The sequence below is a fragment of the Peromyscus leucopus genome, chromosome 3, assembly GCF_004664715.2.
Source record: "Peromyscus leucopus breed LL Stock chromosome 3, UCI_PerLeu_2.1, whole genome shotgun sequence".
NCBI classification, from domain to species: Eukaryota; Metazoa; Chordata; class Mammalia; order Rodentia; family Cricetidae; genus Peromyscus; species Peromyscus leucopus.
The window spans coordinates 32,614,490-32,633,518 of record NC_051065.1 but is presented as its reverse complement, the minus strand read 5'-3'; the positions used below and the strand labels follow the sequence as shown (position 1 = coordinate 32,633,518).

Sequence of the window (19,029 nt, the reverse complement as noted above, 5' to 3'; positions counted from 1 at the left end):
CTGAAATTTTAATGTAGTTGGATTTTACAACATAAAATTTAATCCCAACAAATATATGAACAACATAAGAAATGAAGAAAGATCAGAACTAGAAAAGATGTTTCTAGTACTTATAAACATCTTTAACATGTGAATACATTTTCTTACATAATGCAATTATAAATATGATTTCATCAAAATCAGTTTGATTTTATTTTGATTTTTCTTAAAAGGTAGGGCAATCACCCACGTTAAAAATCTTTCTTCAAAGCCCCCCTTAGTCATTATTTCTTAAATTCTTACTTTGGAAGAATACAAAAATAAAATTTTGACAAAACAAAATTTCTAAGTTTTTGGCTATGGAAATTACTCTGAGAAACAGACACTGAAGGGTTCCAAAAAATTTAAAAATAGCTATCAAAACAGCAATCAGTGAAGCAAAATATATTCTTGTAATAGTCAGCTCATAATTTGCATCTGTTTTTCTAAAGGATCCTGGCTTCCTCTAGATAAAAATAATTTTAATAATGATTCTGTTGGTTAAGGCTGGGAATAGGCTCAAACAGTTTTAATACGTTGTGTTTCTATGGTGGTAACATATTCAACAATAGCCTATTTCAGTGCAAAAAGTATTATGCATTATTATTAAGGAATGATTAGTTTTTTGAAATGCACCATCTTTTTTAACAGAGAAATCATTAAAGAATTTCTATTCTTCAGGACGTATGAATCTTTGAATGGATTCAGATCTTTCTTGCTGGAGGCAAGTTCTTAGAACTTACATTGCTTTCTTGCAGTGGCTAATGTCACCTTCTCTCCTGACATGCTGAATTAACATTCCGTCCTGAAGTTATGGATTACCTGGGTTAGTGATGCAAATCAGTCTCATTGTGGAAGAGAAAGGACACAGGGAACATAGTTTGTTTCCTCTCAGCTATGAAATCCTCATGGCCCTGCATTTACAGATACTCCACAAACACATTTTTACAAAGTGGGTTGAAATAAATTCTGACAAAGTCCAATTTTGCACATCCAGGAGGCAGAAAAACAAACAGGATAAAACAGAATGAAATAATACAACATTGAATTAGGCAAGTTTAGTGATTGGGTGAATATTGGCTTGTTTATTTCAGGCTTAACTTTTGCCTTTTATTTTAGTGGGCATTAAAAATTTGTGAAGCCCTCCAAACTGGAATAATGGAAGCAGTTTGATAACAAAGAAATTAAAATTAAACATTTTTTTGGTCAGGCATTTTTCTGTGCACTATATAAAACTGTGAACTCAGTAAAGAAAATCCTCACCCATGAATAAAATCTGAGTTTATATTCTACTAGATAAGAATATTATGTCATATGTATTATGTATATTCTACTAGATAATAAGGATAATATTTCATATGTATTACGTGTAAATTTAGGGGTGAAAGTAAGACTTAAGGTTGTAAGAATATATAAGAAAATTAGGCAGGAGGGCCTCTGTTGAATATAATCTTAGCAAAGCCCCATCAAGTAGGAGTGAATTATACAAAGATCTGGGAGAACCAGAAGTGGAACCTTGATTGGGATGATAGATGATGTGGGCACATCCAAAAACAGCAAACCAGTGGTTTGAGCAGAGCAAGGAGTGGGAAGTACGCAGGAACAGCAGAGGATGCTATGAGACAGGCAGAGTTTATCGAATAAAGTCCTTCTTAAGAAATACAAATCAAAACCGCCTTGAGATTTGACTACACAGTCAGCATGGCAAAGATCAGTAGAACAAATGATGGGTTATGCTGGTCAGAATGTGGGGGTAAGGGAAACACTCATGCATTGCTGGTGGGATTGCAAGCTTGTATTTCCACTATGGAAATCAGTGTGGCATAAAGAGCCTCGGGAAGCTCGGAGTAGATTTACCTCAAGATCCAGCTATAACATGCTTGGTCATATACTCAAAGGACTCTATTTACATCCTACTACAATGACACTTGCTCGTTCATGTTCACTGCTTCTCTATTAACAATAGCTGAAACCAGAAACTGCCTAGATGCCCATCAGCAGATGAATGGATAATTAAAATGTGGTATTTTTTTTAATTAAAAAAATGATATAATTCCATTTGCACAATGGAATTATCCAGTTGTTTAAAAAATGAAATTATGAATTTCACAGGTAAATAGAGCTACAACAAATCGTTCTGAGTGAGGTAAAATAGACCCCAAAAGAAAAATGAGATATGTACTCTCTTATATGTGGATGTAAGCTTTTGGCCTTCAATAGACATGCTATACAACCCACATAACCACAGAGGTTAGGTATAGAATAGTAACTAGGGTGAAGGGGAGGCTCTCTCAATGAAGGGGAAATAGAATACACAGTTATGAAAGATGGGGGGTGAATTAGAATAGGAGAATTAAATAGAGATGGGGAGGGAAGTCAGGCATAAAGGAGTGTAGTGGTTTGAATGAGAATGGCCTCATAGGCTCTTGTATTTAAATGTTTGGTCTCCCAATTGATGGAACAGTTTGGGAAGTATTAGGAGGTGTGATCTTGCTGGAGGAAGTGTGTCACTGGGTTGGGCTTTGATGTTTCAAACACCCATGTCAGGATCAGTGTTTCTTTGTCTCTTCCTGCTGCCTGTGGCTCAGACTGTAAAGCTCTCAGCTACTACTCCAGTGCCATGCACATCTGCTTCCTTCTATAGCAATCATGAGCGACCCCTCTAAAATGGTAAGCAGTCCTCCAATTAAATGCTTTCTTTTATACAGGTTGCCTTGGTCATGATGTCTCTTCCCAGCAATAGGACAGTGACTAAAATAGGAAGGAACTATGGAGAAGGGAAACTTACACTAAGGACCATTTGTGAGGGGTCATATTGAAACATACAAACAACAGAAGCTTCTTAAAATAGAAACATAAAATCTAAACAGAGTAGTCACCAAATGAACGGGGAGACAAGGCTACTACTAGAGAAGGCTACTAGACATCTTTTGCCACTAACCTATACCTCTAGAGCAAGGAATTGGTTTCATTTAATTAAGTTTTTGGCCATAAAAGCCCATCTGAAACCCCTAAACTACTCAGGCTGTTGCCAAGGCTATTTCTTGCTCTCCAAAAGTTGATGGGAAGGGCCTATTGCTGAAGACAACACTTATACATCTCATAGATCATGGAAAAGTCAACCTGGTGTCTACTTGAAGCCTTCTTCACCTCTATTGCCAAATGTTTGTAGTACTGGAAGGTGCTTTGCACACTTCCAGGGGAGAAGGGTGAACATCAGTCCAGCTATAAACCCTGAGGTCTGTCTAGAGTGATGACCTGCCTGCATGATAAACTGCATGATGCACAAACTTGTGGAAGTAGCTATAAGGTCCACTCAATGAGATGGAACCCATACCTGACACTAGATAGGAGGCCATGGACCTAGCAGAACACCACATACTATTGTTTGTTAAAGGAATGTAGCAATAAATTGACTTCAAGCAATGTTCACCAATACCTATAGATCAATGTCTCACTCAGTCATGAACAGAGAAACTTCCTTCTGCAGTAGATAGGAAGTAACATAAAGACCCACAACTGGAAAATGTGCAGATGGTGAGAGACTTTGGAAAACTCAGTCTTAAATGGGATGTCTCTATCAAATACCTCTCCTCAGGGCTCAGGGAACTCTGCAGAAGATGAGGTGGAAAGATTGTAAAAGCCCAAGGGGATGCAGGACACCAAGGAAATAGTGTCTTCCAGACACAACAGGACTGATGCACATATGACTTGCAGAGACTGTGGCAACATGCACAGGGTCTGCACAGGTCTAAGCTACAGGGAGTCACAATGGTGAGTGAAGGGGACACAAGCTCCCATCTCTAACCAAGAAGCTATCTCCAACTGATCACTGTTTGCAAAGGAACAACTAGTGTTCTCCAATGGAGCCTCACTGGGTGTACAAACCATAACTAAGAGCAGGGCACATGCCCAGCAGTAGATAGATGGCATAAAAACAATGCAATATTATTTTTGAAGAACATTTTCTCATACTTCTTTGGACATTTTTTACTTTACTAGTCTTTTGCTCATATATTGTATTTTCTTATTTTATATTCTCATGGATTTTATTTTCTTTGTGTGTGTCTCTCAATGTGTATGTGTTCCTCATGCTTTTTCTTTTTCTTAATATTTTTGAGAGAGAGAGAGAGAGAGAGAGAGAGAGAGAGAGAGAGAGAGAGAGAGAGAATGGAGTTGGGTAGGTGGGTATGTAGAGAAGATTGGAAAGGAGATGAGGGAGGGGGATACCATGACCAGAATAATATATTGCATGAAAAAAATCTTCAATAAAAAATAAATTCCTAGTATTGATTGAACTTTGTAAGATTCTACTATTGAGTTTAAATTGTGAAGCAGGTAATGTATTTGCTTATATAGATTTTAATCAGAAACTACCCTCGTTGCTCCTTAGAGAACTGACTTTGGGAAAGAGCAGAACACAGGAGTCCAGAGGCTGAACACAGAAGGATGGTGACCTTGAACTAGCTTCTCACCAACAAAGGAAGTTTGATCCATTTGATTCCCTGTAGCTGACCCCTCACTCACCACGCCAGTTTTAGTGAATGTAAACCCTGTTCATCCCCTTTAGCTGTACATCTGGTTATTAATCTGGACACTTGAATCTTTTTTTCCCTCTATTTGGAATGACCTTCACCAAAAGGTGATCACAAAGAGAAATCTTTGTGATCCAGCAGAAAGCTCAGCCTTCATGTCCCAGAGTCCCCTCCTTGGAACCTTTCCTGACCTATTGGAAGCAGGAGATGCTGGTCCAGACTTTTATAGACTATAAAAGTTACCTTGTGTTTGTTTTGGTGGGTCCTACCAATATCAGTATCAATACCATTATACAATTTTTCCATGTTTGTTATATGTAGAAGTTGACCAGGTATTCTAGAAGTTGGAGTTGTGCTCTAAGGTTCAATGAACTTGGGATGTTTCAGACTTAGCTATCACTTGGTTATTTTACTTAATATACCCATGCCACCCATTATTTTCTTCCTTGTACATTTGCAAATGCAAAGGGAAATGTGAGAAAAATCCCAGTAGCTTGAGTCTCTGCCATAACAGAATTAAAAGTTTCAAGGAACAATGAGTAGATGACCAATCATCAATGGCAAAGCTACTCTTTCTATTGACTGAAGCTCGGAACACTCCTTTCAAAGTGCGAAACACAATATGCTCCCATTTTATTATTTATGTGAATTTATAGGCCATAAAAATAAATATGCACTGCAATTATTTAAATGTCACTTTCACAAAAGATTAAACAGATTCCAGAAGCAGAACTATCTTGAAGTAACTGAAAACTGAATGCAATCTCAATGCACAAGTGCCTATCTAACCATAGTTTTGTTTTCTGTACCCACATAAAGACAGTTTTACTTGTATTTATAATATTTACTTCAAAATACTCTTTGAGAAGGAAATACGGATGATAATGAAATTTCACTATAAATATGGAAAATTTAGATGTGAAATTTTAATTAATATGATTATAAACACCATGTCTTTATAACTACAGATTAAGGAATATATATTTTATATCATATAATATATAATATATTTTATAACACCTATATTGTATGTTATATAATAAATAATATAATGATGTATGTACTTAAAATTATGTTATATTTTATAGATCATAGCCACTGTTTAGCACATGGGGATCAGTGGAAATAGTGGTATTTCAGACTATTGTATTTAGAAGCTTCAGAGTTTGAAGGTCCACAGTTAAGAAACTACTGCACATGGGAAAATTTTAATTTGAGAAGATTTGTTCAAAACTGAACTGATACTTAAACCATATATATTTAATTTTATTAATTAGAATATGGCTGCTATTATGGGTAATTAACATTTCCCATTGCCATTTACATCTTTATGTCTAACATATTTATCTATTTCTTTCCTTGAGGCAAAATTATACATCCAAAAATAACCTCTACTATTGAAACCAGCATAAAAATTAGTTATGCTTTTATAAGCAGTAGCAGTGAGTTTCCTCTGAGATTAGTTTAAGAAAGCTGTCCCAAACAAAATAAGCATGGATGAACTGGGGGGCCTAAAGGAGCATCCTGCGCATCTTGGACAACGAGCTTATGCTAAGCTGAGGTCAATACTCTGGCCGGAAGAAGAGACTGACCACACACAATTGACCAGCACTTCAGTCCTGAGTCCTAGCACTCCTGATCTAAATGCATGCTCATGCTTCATCCTTTGCCTTGTTTGTTTATATTCAACGTTTATTCCACCATGCGGGGAAAGGAATATTAGTTAAATACACTGAAAGCAGGTTGCAATTTAGAGATTTTTATATTAAGAATAAAACTTCAGTCTCACATAACAGCTTTTGTCTTTGGCATTTTTAAGTGAACATGGCCCTCCCCCCTACCCCCGACACACACATTTATAATGCAATAATCTTCCCTCAATTTTAGTATTTCACTTTCTACATGCTAGTTTTGTTACCTTCCAAGTCTGCAAACACATGATTAACATCAACTCATCCATTGTCTTCTAACTGAATCGAATCCCTCTTACCGTGAAGCCCTCGGGACACTGAAAAGGAGCCCTGGAACTCTCGTCTGCTGTTGGACTCAGAGGCTTGGGGTCGGACATAGAACGCTGCATCACCTTGGCTGTCTTAGGACTTGCTGGGGGAACGTTAGCCATATCTGGATGTAGTACTTTCTGTGGACTTAGGTCATCAGGGAGGGGCTTTTCATAAGGTACAAAGGCTGATTCTAAAGCTTTGCCTGGTGAAAGTGGTGAGATGGGTGAATAAAGGACTTTTGGAGATTTGGGTGGGGAAGGAGCCAGCTGCACTGTGGTGTCTGCCCGAAGGTGAGATGATGAATAACCAATCTCTAAAGGTGTCGGGCGTTTCTTGTCTTTGGGTGGAGAGGTGGCACCCAGGTATGGAGGGCTCTGTGTGTCTGAATCTGTTTCTGTTTGACATCCTAAACTGCCCCCTTTATAAGTCTTTTCAGGTGCTGAAATGTGTTTAATTATTTCTACCTTGGCATCCACTCGTGCTCGTATGGAAGGTGTCCGTATGGTTCCCACCGGTTCAGTTTGCACAGATATCTCTGCAACTGTCTGAACTGCTACACTGGAGACTTTGGACGTGGGCTTGGTCTTGTCACCCTCAGTGGTGCTGTCTCCATATTTCCCCGGACGTGCTTTTCTCCTTGACCTGGAAGGCACATCCCATTCATCCTGATCTTCATCATCTGTTTGGACACTGGTATCAACGCTCTTTTTAGTTCTTCGCCTCCTACTTGAGTAACTCCGATCAGCGGTTTCTTCATCATCGGTTTGTACACCACTGTCCACTATCTTTTTTAAATTCCGTGGGTCGTCTGCCATGCTTTCCCCCATCTCATCATACTGCCCCCGAACTTTAGCTCCAGAACTTCTCTTTTTGGGTTGTTTCTCCTCTTTTACAACAACATCTGCCAGAGGTATCTCTGAAACAGTGCTCAAGATGCCAGGTGGGGCAATGTACTGAGTCACCCCATCAGACTGAACAGTGTACCATCCTTGGCTCTGTGGTATTTCAATGGCCACCACAGTAGAAGCGGTAGTGGTGGCATCTTCAGTGGCCCAAAACTGACTGCCCTCTGGAGCAGCATATTGACCCTCCAAAATTGCCTGTTCAGTGGTGGTTTGTGGAGAAGCATTTCCAGAGGGGTCATAGTTATACTGGTAGATCTGGCGAAGTTTTTGCTCCTCCAGCTGCTGGTGCAGCTGTTGTTGCAGCTGCTGGATCTGCTCAAGCTGTAACTGCTGCTGAGCTAGGGTCTCCTGCCTCATCATGAACTGGGCCTGCCGCTCTTCTTCTTGCTGAAATAGGAGGTGCTGTTTCATAGACTGCAGCTCCTCCAGCTTCTTTTGAACCATGATCTTTTCTTGTTCTCGGAACCTCTGAATCTCCTGACGTTCCCACTCCAGTTCCTCAGCAAAGCGTTGTTGCTTAATTTTCTCCAGTTCCAGGAGCTCTCGCTCCAAGTCAAGTTGCTGTTGTTGTTTATCTTCATCAGAGACAATTAAAAGAGTGCTTTCCTCTCCTCCCACCTCAGAAAATACTTCCGATGCTGTGGTTAAAGCAGGAGCTGAGTCCATCGTCGCAGCAGGAAGAGTTTCCATAGTAATAGTTTGCAGACTGGCATTGATGTCAATACTGGTTACTGCGATGTCTGTTTCTGATGCACCTGTTGTTATGAAATATGATCGAGGCATTGGCTGGCTTTGATGCAGGGCTGATAATGAAGTCAGTGCATCTGTTGTGTGAATACCAGATAAATCCCTCACCGTGGTGCTGAAAATGGAGCCAGGTTGAGTGGTGATAGCAAATGTGGAGGGGATTGGAGTTGCTACTGAAGAATAGACAACACCATTAGATGACCTCAAAACACTTCCCACACCATATTGGGGTCCTGGAGGTGGAGTCATTCTTGCTGTGGAATACTGTGGGGTACTAATCCCAACTCCTGAAATGACTTGGCGTGTTTCTGGGTAGGGACCTGTAGTCTTGCTTGAATAATCCATTACCTCACCTGAAATATAGGGTAGAGTTATAGTCCAGTTCTCAGAATGAATGATGCTGTTTGGGTCTGAAAGCCCTTTTATCTTGATGAGCGCAATGAATGGGACTGCATGCAAATCCACAGGTTAACCTAATGCGATGCGGAAGAAAAGCAATGTTGAACATGCAGGCACATGCAGGCGAGGACAACAGCAAGAACCACGAAGGAACAAAAAAATGCACATGGACTTTAAAACATATTGCCAGAACATCCAAGGGAAGCCAAAATGTAAATAAAACCAGAGGAGGGGCAGTTTTCATCCTGAAACGAGATGCATAACACCATAATGGCATTTCAAGGCAGGGTCTATTACTATATCATACTGACCTGTAGATACTCTCCCTGAAGTTAGATCTACTGCTGCATCAGCTCCTCCAGAATAATCAAAAGCATTTTTACTTTTATAGAAAAAATGTCCAGCTTCTGCTAAATTAGTATCAGACATGGAAGGCTTCATTCCACCAATCCCTCTGTAACCATAACCTGATCTATCATATTGGTAGTGGTCATCCCTATAACCGAAACGGTCTTCAGGAAGGGTTGTTGCAGGCTGCTGTGCTGTGCAGCTCCTTCCAAAAGGCAGCTTATAAACCATGTCACAGCACACAGCTCTTCTCCCTGCAGTCAAATCCACGGGTTTTTCATCATCTTCTACGATTTTGGTCACCACACTTGAAGTAGATTCGTCCATTGTAACAACAGTCCTATGAGACTTGGATGTGCTGAGATCCACCACTTCCCCATCCGTGATCCCCCGAGATGTAGTGCTGTCAGCCCAGCCGTTTGTGACACCCACAGGAGGTACAGTGACAGGCTTTGTAGCAGTCACTGCCTGAGCTGAAGGACCTAGGGATAAGTTTATTGGCGCTTCATCTCTGATCACAGGAAATGCCTGGCCACTTGGTATCCTGTATGGTGACTCAGTATGTTTTGACATAGTAAGCTGGAGTGGTGACGTCATCACATGCTCTGCACTCACTTGGCTTCCTGTGCCTGTTGTGTAAACTGTAGTATCTGTGCATGTGACAACAGCCACTGTCTCAGAGTCTAGGGTGACTGGAGTTACCAATGAGGGAGATGCACTGAGATTTATGATGGAAGGTTGGATGGCACTAATTTGTCGCCCGTAAACTTCACTTGCTGTGGTCTGCCTTTTCCCATCCATTGCAGAAGCAGAAAGATCCATACATTTTTCAGTTGCTTTAGCTTCTGTTTTTGGTATTGTACGCAAATCAATGGCATCACCAATAAGCTGCAACTTTCCATTTTCCCTGTACTGATGTCTGTCCAGAGCAAGAGGCTCTGGAGGAATGGGTATGGAAACGCTTCTGGGAGCCACACTTGGGACTGCACTTCTGGTTGCAGAAACCTCCATTTTTGAAGCTTCTGTTGAAAGAAACTGTGTAAGTGAAGTTGGAGCTCCTTGAAATAGAGATGGAGTTACAACAGGGGCAGCAGAATATGTCTCCAAAGCTCCTGGTGCATACAGGGATGGCTGTGAAGAAGTTGGAATTTCTGTAGCTGTCACAGGAGGAACTACAGAAAACACCGTTTCAAGGGAAACCAGATCTTTTGGGGGTGATCCCAAGGGCCAACTGGTAATGGCTTGAGCAGCAGAAGAATCTGTTGGAGTCCCAGGTTCAGAGGGCAATGTAATAACCACGTAAGTCTCCATTAGAGACTTAGAATATCTTGGTGAGGATTTATTAGAGTGTGGGGAGAGTGGAGAGGTAGGGGAAGGCAGTTTGTAATCTGCGGAAGTCACTAAATTTAAGGACATACTTGAAGTCAAAGATAGACCTGTTGGTTTGGGGCATATATCTGATGTTTTCTGTGTAGTCACCGGAAGCTGAGGAGCTGCTGGCTTAGGGGCAATCGGGGGTTTGCTTGGCTCTGGCCTGTGTGTAAACACAAGTCCAGTTGGGATTGAAGAGGGCTTAGGAGGGACAGGAGGAGGTGCAGCGGTACAGATTTTGGTTACAGGTACCCCGTTACTCCTCTGAGACGTTGTGGCCACTACAATCGTCGTTGGAGTCACTGGAGGGGCCACTGCCAGCTTCTTTTTAGGATAAGTGGATGGCTTAGGTGAAGTTGCTGGGGGCAATGGTGGAGGAGGGGGAGGAGGTGGTGGGGGAGGGGGAGGAGGTGGTGGGGGAGGAGGAGGAGGTGGCTGGGCTGATACGTCCAAAGAAGAACTTCGGAATAACGGACGAGACTTAGATGGATGGGTAGAAATGGGAAGACCAGCTGATGGTAACCTATATGTGGGCTTTTCCTGACCAGAGAGCTTTCCAGATACAGAATATGGAGATACAGCTTGTTCCTTCATTTGAGGGGCTGTTACAGAAGGTGTTTGGGCCAAGTCAGTTTCAGGTAAGCTTATTTTTGTTAGTTCAACCTCAGACTCTTCCCTTTTATCTTTGTAAGCATCCAAAACTTCTAGAATAATTCCATCCCCAGTTTCCTTCTTGCCTTTTATTGGATCCTTTTCAGACAGAGATAAGTCAGTGGACACGGCGTCTGCTTGTGGCCTGTCGGCTTTAGGACTTAGAGATTCTGTGACCGATGGTGTTATACTAGAGAAGGAAATCATAATATGATCTGTACTAGCTCTACTTTCGGGTGGGATGGTCCGATCTAAAGACACACTTATGTCTTCTGGGTAGTCTATGATGCTGCCCTGAAAATAAGTTGATGAAGAAATTTCCTCAGAGTCTTCAAATTTCGTTATTACGTCTGCTGGCTCTGTGTAAGCAGTGGTTAGGCTATCCAGGGTAGTAACAGGTGAGGAGCTATCTGTGGTGCAGACTGAAGAAATAGATGATGTGAGCGAAGGTGTGTCAGAGGGTGGGACAGATGCAGCACTTTCCGAAGGCTCGGAGTAGGTCAATATCAGTGATTCGTGGGCAATGATCTCTTGAATTTCTCTTGTATAATCAGTTACATATTCATCCTCCAGTTCTTCTGTTGAAAAATGTTGGGTTATCTTAACATCTGGGATAGAGAGAGTTGCACTGCTGGTAGAGTCTGTCAGAGATGCTCCAGAAAGGATACTGGATGTCAAAGATGCATCTTGCACCCTGTCAAAGTCCATAGTGGACTCGGCCATGTCATCCCCAATGGTGGTCTGTGTGGGGCTGGATCCATCTGTCATCTGCATCTGTTGCCGCCTCATGAGTTCTTCATAGGCAGTGTCAGCATCTAATAATTTCTTTTCTTCACTGGTAGAAGTTACCATGGTTCCCAGATCCACTATCTCGTGGCTTTCTGGAATGATGTAAGAGCTTGAAACTATGTCTTCTTGAGGCACCACAGAATGTAAGCTTTCTAACTCATAAAACTCTTTTTGGAGGTCTGTGATTTTCTGCATAGGGTCGTCATAAATATGCTCTGGGAGTCTTATTTTGTGCTCTCTTCCTCTCTGCTGTGTAAATCCATTCTGTTCTTCTTGCCTTGTGAGCAGACTGCCATCTACTGATCCATTGTATGTGTCCTCTACTAAAGATTCATAAATGTAGTCCTCTATTAACATGCCACCATACAATGGCTCTTTTTCAAAGACTTCATCTCGTTCATTTGCAGCTGGGAAAGCTTTATATTTGTGGGTTTTGTGCATCATTTCTTCATACATCTCCTCAGCACTTTTCAGACCCTTCTGGACATCTTCCTTCTGCACAGTGGATTGCTCATCTGTTGGCGAGTACACAGACACAGCTGTGGGCAATTTATACACTTTTTGAACTTCTATTATTTTCTCAGGGCTTATTTCAAATCCCTCTGGGTCTGATTCTATGCTAGGTGAGTATTCAGAACAAGAGGACCTGTGGAGCTCCTCCATTTCTGCGGCCTGGCGCAGTTCTTCTGTGGGAGATGCATCCTCAATGGGAGAGAGATTACTGGGTGGTGTCTTTGGTCTTTCTCTCCTTCTCTGAGCTCGAAGTTCATCTTTGTCTTTCTTTGATTTCTTACTAGAACTCTTCCTTTGTTGCTGTTCTAATTCTCGCTGCTTCTCTTGCTCTTTTAACAGTTCTTCTTCCTCTCTCAATTCTTCTTCCTCAGAAGAATCTTCAATGGTAGGTAAAAGAGGGCCATGTGTTCTGTGGCGAGCTTTGCGCTGCTGCTTGCTCTCTCCTTTTTTGTGACTTGGGCTACTGTCACTGTCCTCATCGAGTGATGATACTGATGTAGGGGATGTGCCAGGAGTGAAGCTGGATGCATGGAGACTAGAGGAACCCTCTCCTCTAGATCTGTCCTCAGGTGAGTCTGTCAGGCTTTCCATTTCTAATTCCGGCTCCTCATCAAAATACAAAGTTGTTTTCTTCTGAGAGGATTCTGCAGAGTATTTATCTGCTATTGTACTGTTGAGTTCGATCGTCTTAAATCGACGTAACCCTCCTCCTCCAGCAACTACAATTTCTTCACTCTCCTGACTTTTAGTTTCTCGAAATTTGAGTTCAGGACTTTCATCAAATGTTTCGTCGTCCTCGTCATGCCAGGAATGACGTCTCCCTGCGTCATCATCGAAGCTGGCACTGCTCTTGCGAGTCAGTCTCCTGTGTTTTCCTGCTGTACTTCTCCCTTTCCCTTTTGCTTCTTCCCTCTTCTGGCTTTCAGTAACACCGCTGATCTCTTTCAGCTGACTCCGAATGAACTCATCATCTTCAGAGCCAGAAGCATCCTCATCAGCACTCATTTCTATGATCTGTTTGCGAATGAAGTCCTCCTCTTCCCCCGAACCTTGACTGTCTTCCTGTTTATACTCATCGCTGCTTGATGAGCCAACACTAGTCCTCCGCTTCCTACGTGCGACGGGGGAGTTTTCACTCTCACTGCTATCTTCCACTGAGTCATAGGATGCTCTTCTTGGACTTAGGTCATCAGCTAGCTCAGGCTTTTCTTTATGGTCCTTCCTGGAAGGAAAGCCTTGCTGGCTGTCCCTTTTTGAACTTTCTTTCTTTTCTTGGCTCTCTTTGACGTCTTCTGAAATAGTGACATCCACTGTTTCAGATGGAATCTGAGTTTTTTGCTGGTCCTGAGACTGCTCGGGAGAAACCCTCTGGGGCTGTGCTTTCTTTTCTGATTTTTCATCCAGTGTACTTGCCTGAGCTTCCAAAATGGATAGTACTGTACTTTCCAATTTTGCTAAGTCTGAGGGGCTGGAAGGACTGCTTTCTTGTGAGAAGGAGTCCTTTTTGAGCCCTTTGAGCAAATCTTTTTCATCACTTGGTATAAGACTTGGAATTTCACCCAGAGACCCCGATATCCCATCAGAAGAATATCCTGTGTCACTCAGACCTTGTGGACTCTTGGGCTGCTGAGAACTGGAGGTGTCTGATTTGTCCTCTTCCTTTTCCTAGTAGAGTAGGAAAGACACAGGGAAATGGATTAGAGTCAAACCAATCACATAGCTTTGCCATTATTATTAAATAATCATTAATAATTGAGGAATAATTATGGAAAAATTCAGCTATATGATAGGGTTTTTTTTTGTTGTTGTTGTTATTTTTCCTATTTCAAGACAGGGTTTCTCTGTGCAGCTTTACAGCCAGTCCTGGATCTCGCTTTGTAGACCAGGATGGCCTCAAACTCACAGAGGTTCACCTGCCTCTGCCTCCTGAGTGCTGGGATTAAAGGTGTGTGCCACTACCCCCTGGCATATGATAATAGTCTTATAAATGTTTGTATGAGGACAAAATTGACAACAATTGATAACCACTAACTTAGGTTAGTTTTCATTTAACCTAAATTTAAATTACATATTAATTCTCAATGTTACTTGATTTTCTTCCATTAATTCCATGAGGCCCCTTTACATTTTAATTTCACTTTTCTTCAAATACATTATCTGTATCAATGCATTTACATTGTGACAAAGTTTAAATTGTTAAAAGAGTCAGTCTCGCTCGTGTGTGTGTGTGTGTGTGTGTGTGTGTGTGTGTGTTCCTTTTATTTAATTGAAAAGTTTTTCATAAATATATTCTGATTATGGTTTTCTCTCCTTCAACTCCTCTGTGATGAATAGCTTTATATCAACTTGACACAAGCTAGAGTTATCTGAAAGAAGGGAACTTCAATTGAGAAGCTACCTCCATAAGATGCAGCTGTAAGTCATTTTCTTAATTGATGGGGGAGGGTCAGCCCATTGTGGGTGGTGCCGTCCCTGGGCTGGCGGTCCTGGACTGAGCAAGCCATGGGGAGCAAACCAGTAAGTAGTACCACTCCAAGGCTTCTGCATCAGCTCCTGCCTTCAGGTTCCTGCCCAGTTGGAGTTTCTGCTCTGACTTCCCTTAGTGATAATGTCACTTAGAAGTGTAAAATGGAACAAACCCTTTCCTATCCAAGTTTCATTGGTCATGACGTTTCATCACAGCAATAGTAACTTTTACTAGGATATCCTCCCAGATCCCTCCTCCCTCCTCATTCACCCACATATCCTTTCTTTCTCACTCTCTTTAGAAAATAAACAAACAGGCAGAAAACAAAAACAAACCCACTGGGACATCACACCAGCCCACCAACAAAAGGCTTTCCTGAGTTGACAGCACTACCTCATCACATCCCACCTGATTACACAGAGCAGTTTTTGAAAGAACAAGGTAGTCTCCATGATTTCTTTAGTTAATGCCATCTACCCATCACTCACAGTAAACACCATGGTTGTGAAGAAAAATCAATCAAAATATGATCTTTCATAATTTAATTTTGATAACATTATCTTTATACCTTATTTCTGCCTACATAAAGCCCAAAAACATGATAAAATTTCATACATATGAAGGTAAAGTATGTATTATTGTTTGGAACAATTCATTGAACATAATAAAAAGACACGATAGTTTGAAAATATAGATTTTTGAAGTCTATCCTGAAATTTTTATAAAAATAAAATTAAGACTAGCTACACAGAATGCAACAAATAAAAGCAAAAATAAACTCATGAAATGCTAACACAAAATATCAAAATATTTTCCCTACACCTGCCTGTGTATGGCTTCCCTCTGGGCCCATGCTTCCTGTATTTCTCTGTGCTATACTCTACCTGATCACCCCTCTGGGCCTGTCTCTATCCCACATGTCTCTGTCTCAATCACCACGTTTTGTGGGGCTGCTGCTCTGCTGATGTTTCTATTCTGTATTAAAGAGTAGCAAGTGTATAAATGTTCATTCTATAGGCTTGTGGATCTAAGACAATATGTTAGGAGTGGCTGATGAAGTATCAGTTAATAACTTTTAATGCACCTCACTGAAAGATTCTAAGGAAAGAGTCAAGTTCACCAGGGCACACTGAAAAACTTCATAATGTTCATTTTCTCCCACTAACTAGATTTAGGTGTGTATCCCCTCACAGAATAATGTGCCCTAGTTAACTACATAGTTTAGCTGTGAAACATCAGATAACTCAATGATCAGGTCCTTTGCTTCACTGATTGAAGGCACCTACAAATTAATCTTTATAACTGTTATTAATTGATTTAAAAAGGATTTCCACATATCAGGACTTGGCAACCATTTGTCTGTCTTGTGGTTAACTGGTCCTTGACCCTGCTTCATTAATAACACTTATTAACAAGGGGAAATTAGATGCAGATTACAGTCCATAAGCTGGATCTTTTTTCTCTAATTATTGAACTTCAAAATGGATGTTTGAAGTACCACATACTAGAATATAGTCAAAGGACTCATGTGAACATAATGTGGACCATTTTCTCACCAATTTCTTATTATACCAGACTAAAAGATTGGAAACCTTTTCTTGGGTGCTTCAAAAATTTGTAAGAGTGTACTTATTTAAGGAAAGATATTAATCTATTTAGTTAAATAATATTTAAAGATAGAAATTTAACAAGCATACTTTTGCATAACATATAGAACACACACATATATGTGTATAAAATATTACTGGTTTATAAAATGTATTCATTTTTTATTTGAATCATCAGGAAATTTACATTTTTTATTAATTATCTGTTTCACTTTTAATATTAAATACCATTTAGGACAACCTCTGAAATTCTGAAATAAGAATAAAATTTCAGTTAGGTTGCTTTTGCATACAAATTTTGTCACCTTTGATGAAGTCAAGCGGTGAGAACAGTATCATTGTAGGCACAGCTTTGAAACAGCCATATTGTTATTTTTCATTTCCCCTAAAGAAAACATTTTCTATCTGTTTTTAATGGTTATCATTACATTCCATCACTTTGGCCTATATTGTATTGCATGTTTTCCATGCAAAGAATTTTAGTTACTTGAGTTTTGCTTATCTATGCATTGCACTCGGGAGGCAGAGGCAGGCAGATCTCTGTGAGTTTGAGGCCAGCCTGGTCTACAAAGCGAGTTCCAGGAAAGGTGCAAAGCTACACAGAGAAATCCTGTCTCGAAAAACCATTACAAAAATCACTCCAGAATTTCAGGGCTAATCTTCAGTCTTTTCAATGTGCTACCGGACAGCAGGGATTGAAGCATCCCCTTTCCTGTGAGCATCCATCACCACTGATTGGACAGTAGATGAGTCACAGAGAAGGCAGTAATGAGTTAGCCCCGCTTGACACTCTTCTGCTGGTGGGGTACTTTGTGGGGAACCTAGTGCGAGAAAATCCACACAAATGCACATGCTTTGTCCACTTTGTGCTTTTCCACAAGCGTTGAAGCCAGCAGCACTTTACATTGAAGGAAGACAAAAGTGTCTTAAGATGGAAAGAGTTAAGAATTGAGTTCTACCAAGCTAGTGGGAACTCATGACCTTTACACCAAGAGCTGTGGAGCCTCCATGGGTCTGGACTAGGCCCTCTGCATAAGTGCTTGGTCTGTTTGAGGGACCTCTGGCAGTAGGATCAGGATCCATCCCTGGTGCATGAGCTGGCCTTTTGGATCCCATCATTACCTATGGTGGGACACCTTGCTCAGCCTTGATTCAGGGGTGGAGGGGCTTGGTCCTGCCTCAGTTGAATGTACCAGGCTTTGCTGACTCCCCATGGGAGGCCTTATCTTTTTGTAAGAGGGAATGGGGGTATTGGGGGGAATGCTGGGTGGGAGTGGGAGGAGGAAAGAGAGGGGATCTGTGGTTGGTATGTAAAATGAATAAAAAAATTTTGAATAAAGGAAAAAAATGAGTTCTAGGATTCATATAAAAATGTGCAAAAACAGATAAAAGTAAGTGCTTTGTTATTTTTTCTGGACTTTATTTTAAATGAACTGAAAGAACACAGGGATTATCTTTGATCATTATAGAAAGTTCATGTTAAGATGTACTGCAAATATGAATAACTAAAGCATTCCAATCAAGATTGAGTCCACAGAACTCAGCCCAAGAAAAAGATAAAATAGTTCACTAGAACACTTGATTATTTTTCACTCTGATTATGCAGTCACAAAACAATGCAGATGTTGTATTTTATGTCAATAGATAAACTGAATATTAATCCTTCAGTTATTTTAAACACATACCAAAGTCCACATTAAAATCTCTGTTAATTTAATTCCCGTCTGGAGGACTGTAGTTTTTCAGTATGGCATATGAAATAAAAACTAAGTTTCCTGCTTGGATAAATAAGTAAAAAGACAGAATTTTATAGCAACATGACTTAAAAATACAAAACTAAAAAGTTTAAAGAGGTATACTTTCAAATATATAATATTCAAATATATTCATTCCAATATATTATATATTCATTTTAATTTTATATAATAAACACATTCAGGAAACTTGAATAAAGAAACAATGATTTAGCAACAATGAAATATAAACAACACAATATTGAAACAACTGACAAATTGATAAAAGAATGTAAAGTAGTATAGATAGACAAGCTGTGAAAGTTACCCAAAAGATTGTGCCAAAAGTTGCAAAAGGAGATGGCTAATAAGGAAAGACCTTATGTCAGAAGTGTCCCAGGAGAAAAATCCTCCTAGGTGGCGGCTGTAAATAGACGCTTTATAATCAGAACTGTACTAATATCCTTGCTATTTCCCTCCAAGTATACTTGTATTTGGAGTATAAAATCTAATTTCTCTATTTTTAAAACAACCATCATAATGCTTATATTATCAAGATGTGTGTAGGTTAGATAGTAGGAAATGGGTTTTATAAAGTGCCTAGACCATGGTAAGAGGTGAACGAGGAGTATTGCTTGGAATTTTCAATGGCGATTAAAAAAAAAGGAATCAATATAAGGGAGTTGTGCAGCAGGAGAGGCTGACTTTCAGTCCTGGGTGAGGGGTGGGCTCCAAAGGACAGCAGCTCAGGTGGGACTTCTGCGATGGATCTGCAGGGAAGGCGCTGCACAGGTACACACAGAGAAGCCCAGACAGTTCAGCGGGGAGAAACAATCTATGCATAAGAAACACATGGAAGCCTCTGTGGTTTTGATTTCTCACCGGGAGAGAATGGTAAGGGTTGCAGGGAAGTTATATTGCAGCCAGATACCAGAAGGTGAAA

General features: G+C 40.5%; 1 protein-coding gene across 7 annotated transcripts in view; it reads right to left on the bottom strand.

Annotated features, from left to right (window-relative positions):
- Positions 1 to 19,029, bottom strand: part of Pclo (piccolo presynaptic cytomatrix protein) — a 337,199-nt gene that overhangs the window by 167,405 nt on the left and 150,765 nt on the right. For 6 of the 7 annotated variants that reach the window (XM_037203548.1, XM_037203551.1, XM_037203549.1 and 3 more), the window contains exons 5-6: positions 8,919 to 13,944; positions 6,544 to 8,561 (exon numbers count right to left, since the gene is read on the bottom strand). In XM_037203548.1, coding sequence (XP_037059443.1) covers positions 6,544 to 8,561; positions 8,919 to 13,944 — 7,044 coding nt within the window. The remainder of the gene's footprint in view (positions 1 to 6,543; positions 8,562 to 8,918; positions 13,945 to 19,029) is intronic. The other variant, XM_037203553.1, reaches the window with a different exon arrangement.